At 40.1% G+C, this 22,707-nt stretch overlaps 1 protein-coding gene and 1 long non-coding RNA gene across 5 annotated transcripts in view; one reads left to right on the forward strand and one right to left on the reverse strand.

The window, feature by feature from the left end:
- The window catches only part of LOC121292185 (nuclear export mediator factor NEMF-like), a 103,105-nt gene that overhangs the window by 50,622 nt on the left and 29,776 nt on the right, over positions 1–22,707 (forward strand). For all 4 annotated transcript variants that reach the window (XR_005946210.1, XM_041213837.1, XM_041213838.1 and 1 more), the window contains 7 exons: positions 3,461–3,669; positions 8,804–8,989; positions 9,939–10,002; positions 10,853–10,941; positions 17,366–17,469; positions 20,838–20,900; positions 20,993–21,105. Coding sequence is in view for 3 of the 4 variants with exons in the window: in XM_041213837.1 (XP_041069771.1) it covers positions 3,461–3,669; positions 8,804–8,989; positions 9,939–10,002; positions 10,853–10,941; positions 17,366–17,469; positions 20,838–20,900; positions 20,993–21,105 (828 nt within the window). In the remaining variant the exon portion in view is untranslated. The remainder of the gene's footprint in view (positions 1–3,460; positions 3,670–8,803; positions 8,990–9,938; positions 10,003–10,852; positions 10,942–17,365; positions 17,470–20,837; positions 20,901–20,992; positions 21,106–22,707) is intronic.
- Positions 1–22,707, reverse strand: part of LOC121292188 — a 45,439-nt gene that overhangs the window by 8,254 nt on the left and 14,478 nt on the right. The window lies entirely within an intron of this gene.

A 22,707-nucleotide genomic window follows, 5' to 3' on the forward strand; every position in this document is an offset into this window, starting at 1 on the left:
TAGTCATATAAATACTGTAGCTACAAGAGCAAGTCGGAGGCTAGGAATCCTGTGGTGAGTAACTCAACTCCTGACTCCCAAAGCCTGTCTACCCTCTACAAGGTACAAGTCAGGAGTATGATGGAATACTCCCTACTTACCTGGATGAGTGCAGCTCCCACAACACTCAAGAAGCTTGACACCATCCAGGACAAAGCAGCTTGCTTGGTTGGCACCATGTCCACAAACATTCAATCCCTCCGCCACCGACGCACAGTAGCAGCAGTGTGTATCATCTACAAGATGCACTGCAGGAATTCACCAAGGCTCCTTTGTCAGCACCTTGCAATCCCACAACCACTGTCACTTAGAAAGACAAGGGCGGCAGACAGATGGGAACACCACTATCTGGAAGTTCCCCTCCAAGCCACTCACCATCCTGACCTGGAAATATATCGTTGTTCCTTCACTGTCACTGGGTCAAAATCCTGGAACTCCCTTCTGAACAGCACTGTGGGTGTACCTATACCACATGGATTGTAGGAGTTCAAGAAGGCAGCTCACCACCACCTTCTCAAGGGCAACGAGGGGTGGGCAATAAATGCTGGCCCAGCCAATGAAGTCCTTAACCCTATGAATGAATAAAAAGAAAACCTAACACCTAATCACTCAATCACCCTTCCTTGCCCAGAACCCACTGCACACTTTTGATGATTTTCCACAATCACCAGTTCCCTCCCCATAAAAACTGCTGTTGTCACTCCCTCCTCAACAATCCTACAGTTAGTCCCTCCATCCTCTCCCAATTCTTTTAACTGGCTTTCTTTTAAGCCTCAATTTTGATTGTGATGTTGCCACCTATCTTTGTGTTCATCCCTTCCATAATCCTGTGCCTATCCCTTCCAGGCTGGCATCTTCCCTGCCCACAGCACTGAAGCTAAATCTGTCAATTAGAGGATGGATTAGAAGCGGGGTGTGACAAGCAATACGCTTGCACTCAGTGGCGCCATACACTGTCGGGAAGCGTGCAATCTGAATAAAGTGTGTGCTGTTTCCACCTGATGAACTTCAGCAAGAAATAATGAAATGTCATTAGGAGCTCCCTTTGAATAGAGAGCATCAGCGACCACCCTTATGTGATAATGGGTGGCAAACTGCAAGATGTTGCAAGTATCTCCAACTGCAGCTGGCAAGGTGCCATACGTGTATAAGTCCATTGCCATGGTCAACTTCTCAGCCACTGGCAATGTGTTCCTTGCTGTGCTGTGGTTGCAGTTGCAGCAAGTGGCAGATTTCACTGAGGATGCCCTTATTGAAGTGCAGGTGCCTCACACTATTCCTTGCTGAGATTTGGGGAGAAATAACCCTTGAACACCCTGGACAAATATGTCCTCAGGATGAGATCCCTTCTTCTCCTCCTAGCAGCTGTTCTGCTCTTCTGGTTTCTGCAGAAGCCTTGAAGTCAACAAGTACTACTTCACCACTTACCTCATCAATGCTTGTAGGCTTTTACGACATGGAGGAACTATAGAGAACACCAGCAACTCAACTCCCCTTTAGGTAGTGGATGATGCTTTTAATTAGCGCTGGTGAGAGGTCCTTCCTGCTGCTTAATGTGTATTCAGTTGTGTGGGGTTAAAGAGAGGGTGTTGTTTGGCTGCAACATCGAACTCCAAAATGCCACCACTAGCATCAATCGGCATTGTACGCTGATGCTGATTGATGTCATGACCTGCCCTATTTGCATTAGCGGACATTAGCCACACCAATGCCCTGACCAAGAGGGTGTCTGGCACAATTCACAGCAGAAGTCTGCATGTGCCATTTTGATGCCCAAACAGCACCTGCGCTACCGAGCCCAGGTTCACACTCAAAGGCCTGAACTTTGCGCTCATCGGGCTCGTGCAATCAGCAGGCTTGGGAGCGAACGTGCCACGAAAAATTGCTTACAATTGTACACAGTACTCCAGATGTGATCTCACCAATGTCCTGTATAACCGAAGCATAACCTCTGTACTTTTGTGTTCAAGTCCCCTCGCAATAAACAATAACATTCTATTAGTTTTCCGAATTACTTGCAGTAGGTTAGTATGCAGGCACAGTGATTCGTGCACTAGGATACCCAGATCCTTCTGCATCTTCAAGCTCTGCAATCTTTCACCATTTAGATAGTGTTTTTTTCATTCTTCCTGCCAAAATGGACAATTTCACATTTTCCCACATTATACTCCATCTGTGATATCTCACTTAATTCACTTAATCCATCTATATCTCTTTTTGTATCCTCCTTATGTCCTCTTCACAACTTAACTTTCCTACCTATCTTTGTGTCAGCAGCAAATTTAGCAACCATACCCTCGAGTCCCTCATCCATGTCATTTTTATCAATTATAAAACAAAGGCCCCAGCACTGATCCCTGTGGCTCAATACATCTTGCCAACCAGAAAATGACCCATTTTTACTTACTCTGTTTCCAGTTAGCTGCTCAAACTGCTATCTATGTCAATATGTTACCCCCCCTCACCATGAGCTTTTATTTTCCGCCGTAGTCTTTGATATGGCACATTATCAAATGCTTTCTGGAAATCTAAGTACAGTACATCCACTAGTTCTCCTTTATCCACAGCACATGTTACTTCTTCAAAGCATTCATTAGTGATTTCCCTCTCTCAAAACCTTGTTGACTTTGCCTGATTACCTTGAATTTTTCAAAGTGCCCTGCTATGACGTCTTTAATGATAGCTTCTAACATTTTCCTTATGACACATGTTAAGCTAACTGGCCTATTGTTTCCTGCTTTCTGTCTCCCTCCTTTTTTGAATAAAGGAGTTACATTCACCATTTTTCAATCTAATGGAACCTGCCCCAAATCCAGGGAATTTTGGAAAATTAAAACCAGCACATCAACTCTCACTGGCCACTTATTTTAAGACCCTAGGATGAAGTCCATCAGGACCCAGGGATTTGTCAGCCCGCAGCTCCAACAATTTGCTCAGTACCACTTCCTTGGTGATTGTAATTTTCTTGAGTTCCTCCCTCCCTTCCGTTTCCTGATTTATAGCTACTTTTATCCTCACTGACCTACTTTGGCTCTTATACCCCCAATACCTCAAATTTAACATTCTGATCCTTTTGTTTACATTGCTTCATACCTTTGCTCCACATACCCACTCTCTCCCCACCCAAGTGCTCTGCCAAGGCTCCATGCTTTGAAATTTGTTCTCCATACCTCTTAACTCTGTATTTTCCTTTAAGATGCTCCTTAAAATCCACTTCTTTGACCAAGCTCTTGGTTCTCCTCTTAATATCTTTCTCTTTGGTTTAGAGTTATTTCTTTTAATTATACCACTGAAGTGTCTTGGGGCATTTTTTATGTTATCGGTGTTATATAATATATATGGATATAGATTTATATATACATATATTTACAATGTCGTAAAATTATAATTAAATTTTATATCCACATTTCTCTTTCAATAGGAATATGATAAGATTAAAGGAGAACTGATTGAGATCAATCTGAGTATTGTTGATAAAGCTATTCAAGTGATACGCAGTGCCTTAGCTAATCAGATTGACTGGACAGAAATTGGGAGCATTGTAAAAGAAGCACAGGAACAAGAAGATGCTGTAGCTTGTTCCATAAAAGAGCTGAAGCTGAACACCAATCATATCACGATGTTGCTAAAGTAAGCTTTTTACTTTTATCAATGTAAGTTCTTAATCCAAGAAATATAATTGAAGATGTACTGCATTTTGAAGAAGGATTTCAACACATAAATAGCACAAAAATGTATCAATTTGCAATTCTGACAATAATATACATTAGGCCCCCTCCTTTTGTCTCATTCTAATTTATGGCAAATTGGGAGATAATAGTACAGTAAATACCTGATGATGTGCATCTGGTTGTTCAGATTCCCAAGGTGAATGACTCTCTGTACACTGATAATTTATGGGATCAACAAAATACTAATGTGAGAAAATTTGAGAGTTTTCAGTAAATATATAAATGCCTGGAAAGTATAGAATTTTCCTAAGTTATTTTATAATGAGCCTTAATTACATTAGAATGGAGTAAAGTGTCTCACCGGAAATGGAACTCAGGCTATTGTTATTGATAACAATAATAATTAATAACGAGACCTTGAAAGTCTTGCATATACAAAAAATAACTGATAAGCATATTGTTACATGCACCTGAATCGTTAGGGTCAGTAATCCATGTATGGTGCCTTTGGTTTGGTTGCAGTATCTTTTGTTCCACTATAAATAATTTATTGAATAAACGAATAGGCTTTGAAATTGTATTTTTGCAAAGGTTGTGTAAGATGCCTGTGTAGATTATAGAACATATCTGTATGCATGAAATATACTCTTGAAACTGCTAACATTCAGTCTAAACCCCTTATGCGCAATCAAATTAATAATTCTCCTGAACTGGATTTCCACCCCATAGGTCTATGATTGTAGATGCTTTAAATTTAGCTGACCTTTGAATCATTTCACTTTGCTCAGTCCAAAGTCTATTATAAGTTACACAAACTAAACCAATCACAGCAAAGACACAATACCTTACTGAATAAAGTGACTAACTTCTAATGACCAGAGCTTTAAAGATAACGTTAGACACAGAGATGCATAAGCTGGTATTTTATAAACACGTTGTGATCATCCAATTAACAACATTATAAGGTTAAGCACTGGGGAATACATAAGCCTCTTAAGTGTTTAACGTAACATGTTGTGTTTGTACCTAAGGCAAGAAATGGCCATTGGGTTTATTTCTGTAGTTACCTTGTATGTCTATATAAAGTCACCTCTCAACTCCCTCCTTTCCAAACTAGAAGACTATGTTTCTCCAGTGTTGCCTAATAACTCAGATCCGTGACATTTGGAACAACCACATGTGTCTTTCTCACACTTCCTCCATTGTAACCTGGTGACCAGAACTGAATACAGTATTTGGTGTGTGGACAGACCACACAGAACACTGTGCAGTTTCATTTCTTGATCATTCACAGGATGTGGGCATCGTTGGCAAGGCTCGCATGTATTGCCCATCTCTAACTACATGAGTTCTTGAACCTCAGTACTCCGTGTAGTGAAGATGCTCCCACGGTGCTGTTGGAAAGGCAGTTCCAGGATTTTAACATTGATTGTTCAAGAAATGGCAATATATTTTCGTGTCAGGAAAATATCCCTTCAATCAGGTTTCTGCCCCTGCCAGAGTACCGAAACTGCTCATATCAAAGTCACAAATGCAATCCTATGTGACTGTAAAAGAGGGTAAAAGTCTCCTTCCTGTCCTTGACCTATCTGCAGCCTTTGACAAGCCTGACCAAATCATCTTCCGCCAGAGCCTCTTCAGTTTTATTCAGCTGGGACTACTCTCACCTGGTTCCATTGTTACCTATCTAATTGTAACCAAAGAATCACTAACAATGATGGGTTTCTTTTCCTGCATGGTAACTTCTTGTATCCCCAGTAAGAATTTGAACTTGATTAAAATTCAGGGCTGCTGGTAACTTTAGTCAATTTAACTTTGTATCTCAAATCCACAATTTCTGCGGGTCTCGTTGAGCTGACCTACAAGGTACAATCAAGTGAGAGAGGCAAAGTAAAATTTATTAAGCAATAATGGTAAATATAATTAACAAAAGACAGTAAAGACAGCAAGGGTATTCTTATTTTCCCCCCGCCACCCCCAGGAGTCTGAATTCCCTCAGGTGCTGACAATACAGGCAAGTTTTTGCCTTTGCCTGATTCAGTGTTGAGCTGTATCTTGGGAGAGTTGTCACCATAGTAGCAGTGGTATGATTGTGCTAACGATGTCTTGAAACCTTTGATCTTTATCCTTAATTCTGAGGTTCCTTATGCCATATTAGGGCACAGCTCATATTAACTCTTTCAATTGGTTAAAAGTGAGGCCACTCTTCTCTCTACACTATTATGGCTTAAGTCACATATCTGTATCAGGGACAGTTGCTTATTCTTTGTACTCAGTGCTATCTTTGGATGTTACATGAATAAAAGTACAGATGTGATTCCCATAAACCATGTTACATCCTTATCATAAACTGTGGGCTAGTTGTCTTTTGCATTAGCATGGGAACTTGCTTATGTACATCCTGCAGCCTCTCAGTACCAGGTGTTAGTTGTGTGGCACAAGAAAGATAAGCAAAGTGGATACCTTTCTAAATTATAAATGACTTACTCTATTGATGTATTTAAATGATCAAAGTATTGAAAGACTAATCTAATTGAAAGGTATATGTGTTACGCTAGCCCTTATCACCATAGGGAGGGATTCATGTTGAGAGTAGAACCGTTACTTGTTAGGAGGCCTTGAGTGTGACTTTTAAAACAAAGGGAATGCTGTAACTTCTCAGGCCCAGCAGGCAGCAGTACATTCTCTTCTCACAGGACTAACAGTTCCAGCTGATCTAAACTGCCTCACAGCTGCAAATTGTGATAGCACCCTGTTTTAACTATTTAATTACCTCTCCTTCAGCAGGCAAGAACTTTAGATAGTTTATTTAAAGTGTGGTGAATGTGAAATTCCAAAATGCTAGTCCTAATTCATAAAAAATCCTAAACTTGGTATATTATCAAAATCTTACACCCCCAAGGATCTTTCTCCCCCAAGGATCCTACTCACCTACATGCGGTTTCTCGGTGACATAATCTGAAGGCACTGCATTAGTTTCCACACGTATGGTGGTGACAACTTGATTGACCTAACCAAGTCCTCCACTGTTGTTAAATTATCAGACTGCTTGTTCAACATCCAGTATGGGATGAGCAGAAACTTCCTCCAATTAAGTAATGGGAAGATTGTAGCCATTGTTTTCAGATCTCACTCCAAACTCTGCTCCCTAACTACCATTCCATCCCTCTCCCTGTCGACAGTTTGAGATTAATCTGTTTGCAACCTTGGTGTCATATTTGATCCCAGGATCAGCTTCAAATCTCGTACTTTTGCCATCACCAAGACCACTATTTCTACCTCTAACTTCACCCATTACAGCTCATCTGTTGCTGGAACCTCATTCATGTCTTCACTACCTCAAGACTTGACTATTCCAATGCATTCCTGATTGGGGTCCCATATTCTACCCTTTGTAAACTTGAGGTCATCCAAAACTCTGCTGCTCATGTCTTAACTTGCACCAAGTCCTATTTCTCTTCAGCCCTGTGTTCGCTGACCTATATTGGCATCATATTGATTTTAAAATTCTCAGCCTTTTTTTCAAATCATTCCATGGCCTTGCCCCTCCCTCTATCTGCAATCATCTCCAACCCCACAACCCTCTGAGATATCTGTGCTCCTTTTATTCTGGCCTCCTGTGCATCCCTATTTTAATTGCTCCACCCATTGGCTGTGCCTTTGCCTTGCTTTCTTCCTTTAAGACACTCCTTAAAACCTACCTCTTTGACCAAGCTTTTGATCATCTGTTCTAATTCTCCTTATGTGGCTCAATAACATACTTCATTTTATAATGCTCCAGTGAAGTGTTTGGGAAATTTTATTATGTTAAAGGTGCTATATAAATACAAGTTGCTGTAGTTGTCTTAATGCTGTGTGACTTAGAGAGTATCTTGGAGATGGTGGTGTTCCCATGTGCCTACTGCCCTTTTAGAGTTTAAAAGAAATTTCTTTCAAAGTATTGATGACATTTGCTGTCCTGTTAACCAGCCCAATCATTATTCTTGCCAAGGCAGTTTGTGAGGTAGTTCTAAATAACCCTTCTAAATAACCAGTTACTTACAGATGAAAGCCGTAAGGGGAATTTTAACTCCGTACTCTGGGAGGCCTAGTCCATTTTAACAACTGGGCCTTATTTTAAACTAATGGGCTGCCTGCTCCAAACCATTTTCCAGAGACTGATTTGGACTAGCGCAATATTGGATGGCCCAGAGGCTGCTCAGCCAGCAGCAAGTCAGGTCATTGTTAAGTTCTTGGGAACACACAATGGGAGAGCCAGTGACTGCAATGGCTCAAATTATTTTTGTGAGGCTTTGAGGAGAACTTTTTGGGTATCTGCTTCAGGGCTGACAGCTTCTCCTGAGTAGAGCATTCACAACAGCTTCTGTGTGTAGTAGGCCATGATGAGTCCACAATATATGATTAAATTGATGAGGCTGTTACCTGAATTGGACAGGTGCCTCAGTTGCCTAGTTTTAAGATAGCTACAGGGTCTACTTCAATTTTAACTCCTGTACCACCCTGTTTCTGCTGAGTCCAGGGCATTCTGCATTTGCGCAAGAGCTGATTGTGACTGCCTATCAAATAGGGAGATCTGCTTGCCTTGCATTTGCCATCTCACCCTTGATTTTTCTTATGTTCTTATTAATAAAATGTTTTCAAAGTTCTATTGAATAGAAAATAAGATGTCAGAGACTGTATCTTGGTTTATTCTTCTTACCTTATTGCTATTTCTGTTTCTTCGTGCCTCATATATTTTTCAAGGACAGAAAAGTGGGATGGTCTAGGATTTTTTTAATATTCTTTCATTAGATGTGAGGATTACTGGCAAGACCAGCATCTATTGCCCATCCCTATTTGCCCTTGAGAAGGTGGTGGTGAGCCACTTTCTTGAACTCTGCAATTAATGTGGTGTAGGTACACCCACATTGCTGTTAGGGAGCTGGTTCCAAGATTTTGATCTGGCACCAGTGAAGGAACAGCTGTATAGTTTCAAGTCAGGACAGGTGTGTGGCTTGGAGAGGAACTTGCATTTGCTTGCCTAATGGATTATTGTGTAGCCTATGTCAGTAACCACTGTACAGTATATAATTTTAATTCTGCATTCTGTTTAGAAACCCGTACATAACTGATGATGAAGATCAGGAAGATGTTGTGGATCTGGATGAAGATGTTCAAAATGAACAAACAAAAGGCAAGCAGAAAAAGGACAAAAGGAAACAGAAGAAAATGCTACAAAAAAACAGACCAGTGTTAGTGGATGTGGATCTTGGTCTGTCTGCATATGCTAATGCAAAAAAGTAGGTATTCATCTAGAAAACCTAAATTACCTGTGAGACTCTGATACTTTCTCCTAAATTGAATATTTAAACACAATTGTTTTAACTTTAAAATTAGAATTTTTATTCTATTCCAATTTAAAATACCTCTAAGACTGAAGCTATATTGGATAAACTGATTTTCTAATTAATTTATCAATTGTTATTGAAATCACTGACATGTAGAAGATTTTATGAATAACATGATTTCTGTATGTGAAAGCACATCCGTAACTTACCATTAGTGATGAGCTAGTCTCTTTAATTTCAGTATGAACAAATTGATAAAACTTCAAATCATGTTTTGAGGTTCGTAGAACACTGCATCATGGACTGCTATCTTAAACATTTCACACTTTTGAAATGTAAATCTTGATTTTACACATTCTGAAGTGTTCCCATGTACAATAAATTACCAAGAATCCCCAATTTTATGTAAGCTTCTTTTCTGCCTCAAGGTTCCTATGAATCAAATCAATTTTAGCAGCAGGGATAAACTGTAACTTGTTAGGACTCTGCCACCAATGCTCGAATTGTTTACTGAAAATTGCATAAGGATGGGTTGGGGTGATCTGCTCATTGTTCTTCTTTGTCTCTAGTCTCTGCTCACTAGCTTTTCAGTTTCCAAGCTAAAACTAATGTATCGCCAGCCTGATCATGTGCATTACTGTTCTGCGCAACGTTGCATTGAATTACCTCGTGCTACTGATTTGTAGTTAAATAAACAGATTTCACAATAGCCGAACATATTAATGTAGCTATAATAATTGAAGAATACAGTCATAGGAGTCATTCTATAATGAAAATAGAAAAATTGGAACAAGTTGTTCTAATGCCTGTTGTTATTATATTAATTGCGGGTGATTAACAGGGAGTTAATATGTTAACTATGTTGTAAGTGTTTTATTTTTCAAATGATATTTTGGTGCAGATACTATGATCACAAAAGACATGCAGCGAAGAAGGAAAAGAAGACAGTTGAAGCTGCAGAAAAGGTAGGAAATATTCCACATTGAAAGAAGAACATTATCAATGAAGAATGCTGCGTAGGCTGCACAGGTAGTGGCCTGTGTCACTGCCTCACCTGGGATTGGCGTATGCCTCTGTAGTGCCACTTCTATTGAATTTCTCTCCCATCGTGTCTAGAGCAACAATGTGAAAAGCAAGAAGTGGGGAATTGCAAATTAAGTTCTCTCACTTTTTAGAAGGTCAACACGTATTTCTCTCCCCTTTTTTCTGGTATGGATTTTTCTGGGCTATAGATCCCTTGTGGTTCAGGGGCTGGTGATCTGGTCCCAGACTTCTACCAATTTTGGACTGGCCACGTAGTGCACTAGAGTGACCTAGTGACAACTTCAATTCTGATTTTGTTTTCTTTCTGTACGGCAGGAAGGTACCTTCAAATGTTGCCACCCCATCATCTGTGAATAAGAAAATAAATTGGGGTGGAGAGGAGAGATTTTATCTTTAATTCTGGTCTTTATGTCATTAGTGCCAGAGAATTTAATTTTGACTCCAAGCAAGGGTCACTTGTTCACCCTTTGTTCAATAAACATCTTGCTCCTTTTTAAAAATTAGGATTATGGAGTTCTTTAAAGATATATTACCTGGAACCTTGTCCATATCTTTTAATTTTCTTCATTATTCTAGGATGTATCCCATTTGGTCTAGAGACCATGTTGGAATTTCATTTTTTCAATTTAATTATTCTAACTCATTATAAACTGATCTCTACTTGTACTACAGATTTCGGATTCAAAATGGCTAAATTAAGTCAGTTAATTTTTTAAAAAACCTTCAATCTTTTTTTATTTATAATTTGTTCTTAATTTGTTTTTCTTTTAGGCATTTAAATCAGCAGAAAAGAAGACAAAAAGGACACTAAAAGAAGTTCAGACAGTCATTACAATTCAGAAGGCGCGAAAAGTGTATTGGTTGGTTGTGTGGTATTTATTGTATACATGTAGAATGAGTGCTTGCTGAATTGGACTAATAATTGGACACACTGCTTCAGTCTTTGATAATTCATTTATTAAGTGGGCTAGAGTAAAAGTAGGTTCTGAATAAGACAGACTGGGAATAACACCAACGTGAATAATACAGTTGACTCAGGGTGGGAGTAATGGATTTAAGTAAATTTGGCAAGAAAACTAACTTGCATTCCTGATTAAAACAAGTGATTTAAGCAAAACCTCACGTGGGAATGATTTAACTGCATTTTAAATGTGGATTCCCAGGTTGTTGTGGTGCATAAAACAATGTTAGAGGATGTGGGTTGGTATCTATATTTTCCCCAAACAGCCGTTTCCTAATCTTCACAGTGCTATTACTGGGAGGGTCAGGTGCCTCTTCAAAGGGAGAGGAGAGTGAAGAAGTCAACAAAAGAGACCAAGTCAATACATCAGTGAAGCATGAGGGATGGTTGTGATGGGAAGTTGAATGGGTTCCCATTTCACGCACTTGGTATTGACATCAAACATTTAGCAAAGCTAACTTCAGTATAAAGTTCCCTTTGATTGGCCTGATTTCAGACGATGAACATCTGCAACCCACCCCCACCCCTGCATTTATGTGACATTTCATGCATCAGTGTTGCAATTTTGGGTCTGCTGTGCTTATTTTCGAGGATTCAGTGGTGTAAGTCACTGCCTTAATCGTTCTTGTTGCCTTCTTTTATACAGAAGTTAACTCCTATTTATCTGTACCTGCTATCACAATAGTGGGACTTGGGCATATAACAATGAATCTGCTTTGTGATCTGGACTAGATCTCTTAAACACCTGTAATTTTAAAATTTCTTTAATTAAAGGCAGACAAGTTAACACTAGGCGAATCATTGTTTGGTTTGTTTAGTACAAAGCACCAAATATAATATTCAGTTGGTGCTCAAGCTCACTTGATGGATGAATGACCAGTCATTGCTAGCAAGTGAGCCATTGCTTGGAAACCCTACAAAACAATGAATCATTCTTTTTTTTTAATTCCTCCATGGGATGTGAGTGTGCTGGCAAGGCCAGCAATTGTTACCCATCCTTAGTTGCCCTTGAGCAGGTGTGATGAGCTGCCATCTTAAATCACAGTGGTCCATGTGGTATAGGCACACCCACAGTTCTGTTAGGAAGGAAGTTCCAGGACTTTGACCCAATGACAGTTGAGGAACAGTGACATATTTCCAAGTCAAGATGGTATATGGCTTGGAGGGAAATTGCAGGTTGCAGTATTCCTAGGCGTCTGCTGCCGTTGTCCTAGGTGGTAGAGCCATGGTTTTGGAAGGTGCTGTCAAAGGAGCCTTGTTGAGTTGCTGCAGCACATCTTTTAGATGGTGCACACTGCTGTCAGTGTGCCAGTGGTGGAAGGAATGAATTTTTAAGGAAGTGGATAAGGTTCTGGCCTAGTAAGTTGTTTTATCCTAGATGGTGTCGAGCATTGGAGCTGCATTCATCTAGGAAAGTGGTGAGTACTACATCACAGTTAAGTTCTTGGTCATTCGTAACCCCCTGATTGTTGATGATGGGGGATTCAGCGATAGTAATGTCAAGGAGTGATGGTTAGATTTTTCCTTGTTGCCTGGCACTTGTGCGGCGTGAATGTCACTTGCCATTTATCAGCCCAAGCCTTAATGTTGTCTAGGTCTTGCTGCATGTGGGCATGGACTGCTTCAGTACCTGAGATGTTGCAAATTGTACTTTACACTGTGCAAAAATCATTGAACATCCCCATTTCTGATCTTGTGATGGAGGTAAGATCATTGATGGAGCAGCTGAAGATAGTTGTGCCTAGGACACTGCCATGAGGAAACCTGCAGAGATGTTCTGGGACTGAGATGATTGGCCTACAACCATAACAGTCATTTTCTTTGTGCTAGGTATGACTCCAACCAATGGAGAGTTTCCCCCTCAATTCCTGCTGACTTCAATTTTGCTATGGCTCCTTGATGCCATATATGTCAAATGCTGCCTTGATGTCAATGGCCATTGTTCTCACCTCACCTCCAGAATTTCATTCTTTTGCTCATGTTTAGCCAAGGTTGTAAGGAGGTCTGGAGCCAAGTGACCCTGACGGAACACAAACTGAGCACCAATGAGCAGATTATTATTAAGTCAGTGCAACTTGACAGCACTGTGACAAAGCCTTCCATTACTTTACTGACGATTGAGAGTAGATGATGGGGTGGTAGTTGGTTGGATTGGATTTGTCCTGCATTTTGTGGACAGGACATATCTGGGCAATTTTCCACATTGTCAGGTAGATGCCAGCATTCTAGCTGTTCTGGAACAGCTTGATTAGGAGTGTGGCACATCTTCAGTGCTACAGCCAGGATGCTGTCAGGGCCCAGCGCCCTCAGCCCTTAATAGCACATGGGGTGAAGCAAATTGTCTGAAAGCGAACTTCTATGATGTTGGTGAATGTTGAAATGGATCATCCACCTGGCACTTCTGGCTGAAGATAGTTGCACTGACATGCTGGGCTCCCCTATCATTGACTCCATTTAGTTGTTTAATTGCCTACCATTATTCATGGCTGGATGTGGCATGACTGCAGAGCTTTGATGTGATCCATTGGTTGTGCCAGGTAGATTGATGAACACGAGGTCAAGTAAGTTTTCCCCTCTTGTTGGTTCTCTCACCAGCTGCTGCAGCCCCAGTCTGGCAGCTGAGTCATTCAGGACTCAGGTAGCTGTGTCTGTAGTGGAGCTACCAAGCCACTCTTAGTGACGGGTATTAAAGTCCCCCACCCAGAGTACATTCTGTGCCTTTACTACCATCAGTGCTTCTTTCAAGTGGTGCTCATCATGAAGGAGTACTAATTCATATTCAGCTGAGGAAGGGCAGGAGATGGTAATCAGGAGGAGATTTCCTTGCTCTTGTTTGACCTGTTGCCATGAGACTCCATGGGATCCGGAATCAGATTAAGGTCTCCCAGGGCCACTACCTCCCACATGTACACCACTGTGCTGCCACCTCTGCTGGGTCTGGTCTGCTGGTGGCGCAGGACATACCAAGGGATGGTGATGGAGGTATCTGGGACATTGGCTATAAGGTATGATTATGTCAGGCTGTTGCTTGACCAGCCAGTGTGACAGCTCTCCCAATTTTGGCACAGGTTCTTAGATATTACTGAGGAGAGTGAATTGGGCAGGGTATGTTTTTGTCATATCCAGTTTCCTAGGTCAATGCTGGATGGTCGGTCCAGTTTTATTCTTATTCACCTTTGTTGTAATGTTTTGATACAACTGACTGGCCTTCTAGATAGCCGTTAAGAGTCAGCCACATGGCTGTGGGATGAGAACTGAGTAAATTGGGTTTATGTTCTCTGGATTTTGGAAAGATGAAAGGTCTTATTGAAACATTCAAGATTATGAAGGGGCTTGACAGAGTAGATATTGAGATGTTGTTTCCCCTGGCTGGCGAATCTTGAACAAAGGGGCACAATTTCAGGATAAGAGGCTGATCATTTAGGACTGAGATGAGGACAAATTTCTTCACTCAAAAGTTTGTAAATCTTTGGAATTCTCCACCCCAAACGGTTGTGGATGCACCATCATTGAATATAATTAAGGCTTAGATGGACAGATTTTTGGTCTCCCAGGGAATTGAGGGACATGGGGAGCAGGCAGGAAAGTAGAATTGAAGCCCAAGATCACCCATGATCATAGTGAATGGCAGATCAGTTTCGAGGGTCATATGGCCTTCTCCTGCTCTTATTTCTTATGGAGTCACATGTAGCCAGACCAGGTAAAGATGACAGATTTCCTTTCATAGGATAATAGGGTCACCTATTTGACACCTCAGGTTTGTCCTGCCCAAGTGCATCACCTCACACTTATCCAGATTAAATTCCATTTGCCACTGATCAGCCCATTTGACCAGCCCGTCTATATACTCCTGTAATCTAAGTCTATCTTCCTCACTATTTATCACCTCACCAATTTTCGTGTCATCCGTGAACTTACTGATGAACCCTCCTACATTCAAGTCTAAATCGTTTATATATCCCACAAACAGCAAGGGACCCAACATCGATCCCTGTGGAACCCCACTGGACACAGGCATCCAGTCACAAAAACACTCCTCGACCATCACCCTCTGCTTCCTACCACTCAGCCAATTCTGGATCCAATTTGCCGAATTGCCTTGGATCCCATGGGCTCTTACCTTCGTTATCAGTCTCCCATGCGGGACCTTATCAAAAGCTGAAGTCCAAGTAGACCATGTCAAATGCATTGCCCTCATCTACACACCTGGTCACCTCTTCAAAAAATTCAATCAAATTGGTCAGACGTGACCTCCCCTTAACAAAACCATGCTGACTGGCCTTGATTAATCCCTGCCTCTCCAAGTGTAGGTTAATTCTGTCCCTCAGAATTGCTTCCAATAGTTTCCCTACCACTGAGGTTAGACTGACTGACCTGTAGTTACCTGGTTTATCCCTTCCTCCCTTCTTGAATGATGGTACCACATTGGCTGTCCATCAGTCCTCTGGCACCTCTCCTGTGGCCAGAGAGGTATTGAAAATTATTGCCAGCACCCCTACTATCTCCTCCCTTGCCTCACTCAGCAGCCTGGGATACATTTCATCCGAGCCTGGAGATTTTTCTACTTTTAAGCCTGCCAGACCACCTAGAACCTCCTCCCTTTCCATGCTAATTTCTTTAATTATATCACAGTCCTTCTGCCTGTCATCGTCCCTCTCACTTGTGAACACCGACACAAAGTATTCATTTAGAACCCTGCCTAAGTCTTCCGGCACCACACACACATTACCACTGTGGTCTTTAATGAGCCCTACTCTTTCCCTAGTTATCCTCTTACTCTTAATGTACTTGTAACATAACTTTGGATTTTCCTTTATTTTACCTGCCAATGTTTTTTCATGCCCCCTTTTTGCTCTCCTAATTTCCTTTTTAAGTTTCCCCCCTACACATTCTATACTCTTCTAGGGCTTCCTCCAATAGGTTGCACCTTGTTGAATAAGGTACAGTTGGGTTTTTAATGGTGTACTATGTCCATAATCTCTGCGGAACTGCCTCATTGGCCCTGAAAAGTATTTCTATATTTTTGAAATATCAAATTTCTCCATTATGATAATTCACTATTTAAGATGTTTCTTTTTAAAGTTTATGATATTTCAGGTTCGACATTAATCCCATGTGTATGCCTCAACCATTTGTTTTTCCTCTGAAGCTTTTCATTAAACTTGAAAATATCATTGCCTTTTACTTCGTAGTTTACTGTCTATGAGCATACCTCAATGTGATTCACTGTTTACCTTGCTTGATGGTATCAAGTTGTTGGTAGATGCCTGAAGTTCCCCTTGACTTAGCACCAATTGCAAACTGACAGGGGAAACCCGTGCACAGAGATCGCTTGATCTTTGTGGGCAGCTTTCTTCAAGCTCAGCAGTGAGTCCTGTAAAATTGGGGTCAATGTGTTATTAGATTGGATATTGAAATAGTACGGATGCCAGTCATCTGTTTGAAGTCTTTAAAATTAAATTTGTTTTCAGTGCTTTTTTTTAAACTGCAATTGTCCATTTGGTAATATGCTTTTTTATTCTTAAACGGTGAGAGATTGCAGAGCTCTGAGATGCAGAGGGATCTGGGTGTCTTGGTGCATGAATCTCAAAAGGCTGGTATGCAGGTACAGAAAGTAATTAGGAAAGCTAATAGAATGTTACTATTTATTGTGAGGGGAATTGAACACAAAAGTAGGGAGGTTATGCTTCAGTTATACAGAGCACTTGTGAGACCACATCTGGAGTACTGTGTACAGTATTGGTCACCTTATTTAAGGATGTAAATGTGTTGGAATCAGTTCAGAGAAAGTTTACCAGACTAATACCTGGAATGGACGGGTTGTCTAGTGAGAAAAGGTTGAACAGGCAAGGCTTGTCTCCGTTGGAGTTTAGAGGAGTAAGAGGTGACTTGATTGAAACATATAAGATCCTGAGGGGTCTTCAAGAGGATGTTTCTTCTTGTGGGAAAATCTAGAACTAGGGGGTCACGGTTTAAAAATAAGGGGTTGCCTATTTAAAACGGTGATGAGGCAAATTATTTTCTGGGGGCCATGAGTCTTTGGAACTCTTCTTGAAAAGGCAGTGGAAGTAGAGTCTTTGAGTGTTTTTAAGGCAGAGCTCAATAGATTCTTGGTACAAATATTTTAAAGTATGGAGGAAGATATATTTAACTCCTGTGTCTGAAACATTATCTTTGTAAATTTGTAGTGAATCCTTTTAACTCTGGGCTGTATAAGATTTGCTATTAGCTTTCCAATTTGTCTGTTATAATAGGCTAGCTTGAGATGTGAGAGAAAATGGTTTTAATTTATCATAGTTAATTATTATTGGTTTCTTTGATAGGTTTGAGAAATTCTTGTGGTTTATCAGCAGTGAAAACTACCTCGTAATAGCAGGTCGAGATCAGCAGCAAAATGAGTTGATTGTCAAGCGATATCTTAAATCAGGTTTGTATGTACTGCTTGTTTTCTTTTTCCAGAGACTATTGTTTTTTTGCATCCACATTTATTGACACACAATTCTGTGTGGTCAATGCATAATGCAAAATTGCCAGGGAATTGGGATAAGTTGTTTAAACTGTCCCAGGCATCTTCTAGAAAAGAGGATTAAGAACAGAAGAGTCTGAGTTGCATTCAGATTCAAAGTTCATTCGTCCAGTAAATTAATTCTCCCAATTCTCTCAAGCCATCTAATTTTGCATAATGTTCTTGTCTCTGTTACATAGCTCAGTAGATTATCAGGCATTGAATAAAGATGTTTTTCTTGACTTAACTCTTCTAAGTTTACGTTTCACCAACTCCCATTATGGTATTTGATTCCTAAACAATAACAGCTTACATTTAAATAGCACCTTTAATGTAGTAAATCATTCCAAATCGCTTCAACATGAGCATTACCAAACGAAATTTGACAACGAGCCACAGAGAGAGATATTGGAAGAGGTGGTAATAGAAGAGGTGGCACAAGATTTAGAATGATTCATAATTGTAGTTAACAAAAAAATACTGAAAACAAATTCAACTTTAAAGACTTAATGTATATGGAGGCTGGAAGAGGGTGATCACGAGACCATTGGAGTGTCCACAAAGGAGTGTTTTACAGGAAAAGAGAGAGAAGCAGAGGGGTTTACAGAGGAATTCCAGAGCTTAGGACCTAGGCGGCTGAAGACATAGTGCCCAATGATGGGGCAGAGGGAATCCGGGATGAGCAAGATGCCAGAATTGAAGGAAAGTAGAGAGCTAGGAGGGTTGTAGGCTTTAGAATTTTTGGAGATTTGGAGGGACAATCCATGGAGGGATTTGAAAACAAGGCTGAGAATTTTAAAATCGGAGTGTTGCCAAACATGAGCACATAGGTGAATGAATGGAATTTGGTTCAAGTTAGGATACAGGCAGTAGAGTTTCAATGAACTTAAGTATATGTAGTCAAGTCTAGAAGTAACAAAGGCATGGATGAGAGTTTGAGCAGCAGAAGAGTTAAGGCAGGGATAGAGACAGACAATATCATGTAGTTGGAAGTAGCTGTCTTGGTTATAGAATGGATATGGGGTTGGAAGCTCGTCTTGGGCTCACATAGGATACCAGGGTGTGAACTGTCTGGCTCTGCTCAGTAGTGGCCAGGGAGAGTGATGCCAAGCTAAACTAGTAATATGGGTTTTCCTTACCTATTGATACTGTTACAATCTGGTTAGCCTTTTGTTTAAAGTAAACAAAGTTTGAAATCCTAGTTACCCACTAAGAGAATAAAGCCACAAGATTCCACAGTTTTAAATAAAGAAAATAAACTTTACTATACAAAGTCAGAAAAGCAAAACACTCTACAATCTATCTTATGCTTTAACATTTAGAAATAACTTAAGGTAAACATGAATTAACAGGCAAACTGAGGTCGAACACACCGCACTGCACACGTTAAATGGCAGATGCAACCAAGATAGATCCCACAGATTTCTCAACAACCCACCTAAATGTCAGTGTCCACTGTGAGTCACAAAATTCTGTCTAGATCTAGCCTCTAAATTCCCTTAAAAGCCATGGATTCCAAGCTACTTGTGTTGCATTTATCCCATTTCCTACAGTTAAATTTTAATCTTCCCAGAGCTAAAAATCACCTCTAAACATGAACCATGAGCTAGATATTTGCTTCAATACTATTTAATATTTTACATACTGATGCTTTGATGAGAGCTATTTATGAATTCTGAATTGCAAAGTGGAAAAAATAAGGTGATTCGGCAGGGGGGCGGGGGGTGGGGGGGGGATTGACTCATATAAAACATTAATGTTTCAGATGTGAACCATGTAAAAAAAAAAAACTGCAGAGAAATTACTTATATAGACCTCCAAATGGTAGTTTTGTAAATAACATTGAATCATTTATTAAAATTTTTTAAAATTTGCAATTGATATATATTTTAGTAGAAATTGCTGATGGTGATTCAACCACTACCAACTTTGCTTAACAGGAGCTTAAGTATTTAATAACTCTTGTAGTATTTACAAGTCTTCTATAACATCTGGACATTGGAACAGAGATGCCAATTCAATCTGTTGAACGTGTTCTGCTATTCCTTTAGAACATGGCTAATCTGTACCCTTCCAGATTTCCCCTACACTTTGTGTAGAAAAGTACTTCCTGATTTCACTCGTACACGGCATAGCTCTAATTTTAAAATTATATCCCTTGTTCTGGATTCCCTTTTTTGAACTCTTTATTCGAATGTGGGCTACACTGGCAAGACCAGCATTTGTTGCATAATTACCCTTGAACTCAGTGGCTTGCTTGACTGAAGTCACCCACATTGCTGTGGATCTGGAGTCACATGTAGGCCAGACAGGGTAAGGATGGCAGATTTCCTTCCCTAAAGGACATTAGTGAACCAGATGGGTGTTTACAACAATTGATGATAGTGGTCACCAGGACACTGAGACTAGCATTATATTCCAGATTTTTAATTAAATTTAAATTCTACCAGCTGCCATGGTGGGATTTGAACCCACCTTCCCAGACTTTTTGCCTGGACCTTTGGATTACTGGTTCAGTGGCAATACCACTACACCACCATCTCCACCAGAGGAAGTAGTTTCTCTGTATCAACTCTATTGAATCCTTTAATCATTTAAAGCTTCATTCCTCAAACCTCAAATTGTAAATTAAGTTTATGCAAACTGTTTACATAACAACCTCTTAATCTCTGGTCTCATTTTGGTGAGCCTGTATTGCAGGCTTGAGGTTCTTGAGGTTTGGTACCCAAACCTGGATGCAGCTCCAGTTGGGGGTCTGACTTTGTAGAACTGAAGCATTGCTTCCTCATTTTTGTGTTTCAACTGCTTTGAGAAGGGCATTTTTCTTCCCACGCCACCTCTTCTGAAAGCATTGACTGCTTGTTTAGATGTGATAATCTGTGCCACAGGCCTGTACAAATCTCCTGGGGTTCCAGGAAATTAAATGTGGACCTGTATGCACATTTTCTGGGAAATCTGTAAAATCCCATACATGTCAACTGATTCTACAGATTTCCTCTCGCCCGTCATCCTCCAATACCTGTTCATGGCTATTATCCTTGTGAGCCAAAATGGTAAGTGTTGACAAATTATTCAAAACAAAAATGCATTAAAACTAAGCATCTTCCTTATTTAATGTACACACAATTGTACTCCATTGGCCTTTACTGTCCATAGAAATAGTAATCAAGAACTTTAACCATTTTCACCCCTTCCTGTACCTATGATCACTGAGGCCATTTGTAGCACTGCTATTTTTTTAACATTATTTTTATGATGGTTCTTTTCATCATTTTGATTTTATTTTCTAGGTGATGTTTATGTACATGCTGACCTTCATGGTGCCACCAGCTGTGTCATCAAGAACCAAAAAGGTCAATTCATTTACTGTTCAATGTTGCAACTGATCTTTCTGCTACTTTTTTTCCTCATGAACAGCCTTATTGATATTATTCTTCATATACAGGGGAACCAATTCCTCCGCGTACATTGACAGAAGCTGGCACAATGGCAGTTTGTTACAGTGCTGCATGGGAAGCACGTGTAATTACTAGTGCTTGGTGGGTCTATCATAATCAGGTAATCAGCCACAATGGAGTTTTATTTTGCAGTATTGCACTTGAGATCCCCAGATTAGATGACAGTAGTTAAAAATCATAGTTAACCTTTTGAGTACAATAGAAAGAAAACAACCTTCACTTTAATGGTGCCTTTCACAATCTTAGGACATCCCAAAGCATGCTACAACTAATGAAGTAGGTTTGAAGTGTAATCAGTGTTGTAGTGTAGGAGACACAGCATCCAAAATGCATACAGTAAGATCCCACAAACAACGAGATAATATTCTGTTTTTGGTAATGTTGCTTCAGGCATAAATATTGACCAGAGAATTGTGGAGAACTCCCCTACTTGTCTTAAAATAGTGATCTTTTACATTCACTGTTTAATGTCTCATCCGAAAGATGGTACCTCAGCAGTGCTGCAATCCCTCAGTGCTTAAATCTCTGGAGTGGGACTTGAATCCACAACCTTCTGACATGGACAAGATTGTGATCACACATGAGACATAGCTAACACAGTACTTTAAATATTGTGGGGCAGGTTTTCTTTTTCATCGCCTGGTCAGTAATCTGACAAAGTGGAAAATGCTGGAAAAATTCAGCAGGTCTGACAGCATCTGTGGAGAGAGAAACAGAGTTAATGTTTCAAGTCTATATGACCCTTCTTCAGAGCTCTGAAGAAGGTTCATATGGACTCTAAACGTTAACTCTCTTTCTCTCTCCACAGGTGCTGTCAGACCTGCTGAGTTTTTCTAGCATTTTCTGTTTTGGTTTCAGATTTCCAGCATCTGCAGTAATTTGCTTTTATCTGACAAAGCAATTGTCTGCCTATTGAAATCAGTGGGATACAAATGGAATAGTCAATTCACTGCGCCACAATATGGCCTGGGTGAAGAAGAAGAAAATTTACCATTTTATGTCAGTGAAGATGTTTAATGTAGTATTTATCAAAGTAAGATTTATTTGGTAATATATTCTGTAGAAAACAAACATCTGCAAGTTATTTTCACTTTATTTTTTAAATGCTGCAGTAGTCCTGGCCAAGTTGGGCGTTATATGTAGTGATGGCTCAGTAATCAATAATCAAAATGAGTAAAAATGAGAGCATATGAAAAGATAAAATTGTATGTTTTTACAGTTTATTCTGGTTATGTTTTGTGTTGCATATCTTTACATTGCTTTTAAAATCTATTTTTAAGCATTTTCTCGTTTCCCTCTGGACACACTGTACCACACTTTATTCCCAGCAGAGAGCATCAGCATGTGCTCAGCTGCAATATGAATGTCTGTCCGTCAGAAGGGGCAGCAGAATTACTTTCTTTCTCATTCCCTCTGCATGGCCAAGTGCCTGGATTCTGCTTGATATTTTCAAACATCAATATAGCAATGATTGGTAACTCATTGTTGAGTGGTTGCAGGCATGAACTGGTCTTCTACCAGTCTACCACTCTCTGGTGGCCACACCAATATCTATTTATCTTTCACTTCTCTCCCTTCCCACCCCCTACCACCAGCCACTCTTTTGTGGCTTCCATTTCCTATTTTAAAACAGGTTTATTTGTGTATTCACTTATTTGAGTTATTTTGGTGGGAGGAAGGAAAAGTGGATTATTTTGTTTGG

This window comes from Carcharodon carcharias, chromosome 20 (assembly GCF_017639515.1).
Source record: "Carcharodon carcharias isolate sCarCar2 chromosome 20, sCarCar2.pri, whole genome shotgun sequence".
NCBI classification, from domain to species: Eukaryota; Metazoa; Chordata; class Chondrichthyes; order Lamniformes; family Lamnidae; genus Carcharodon; species Carcharodon carcharias.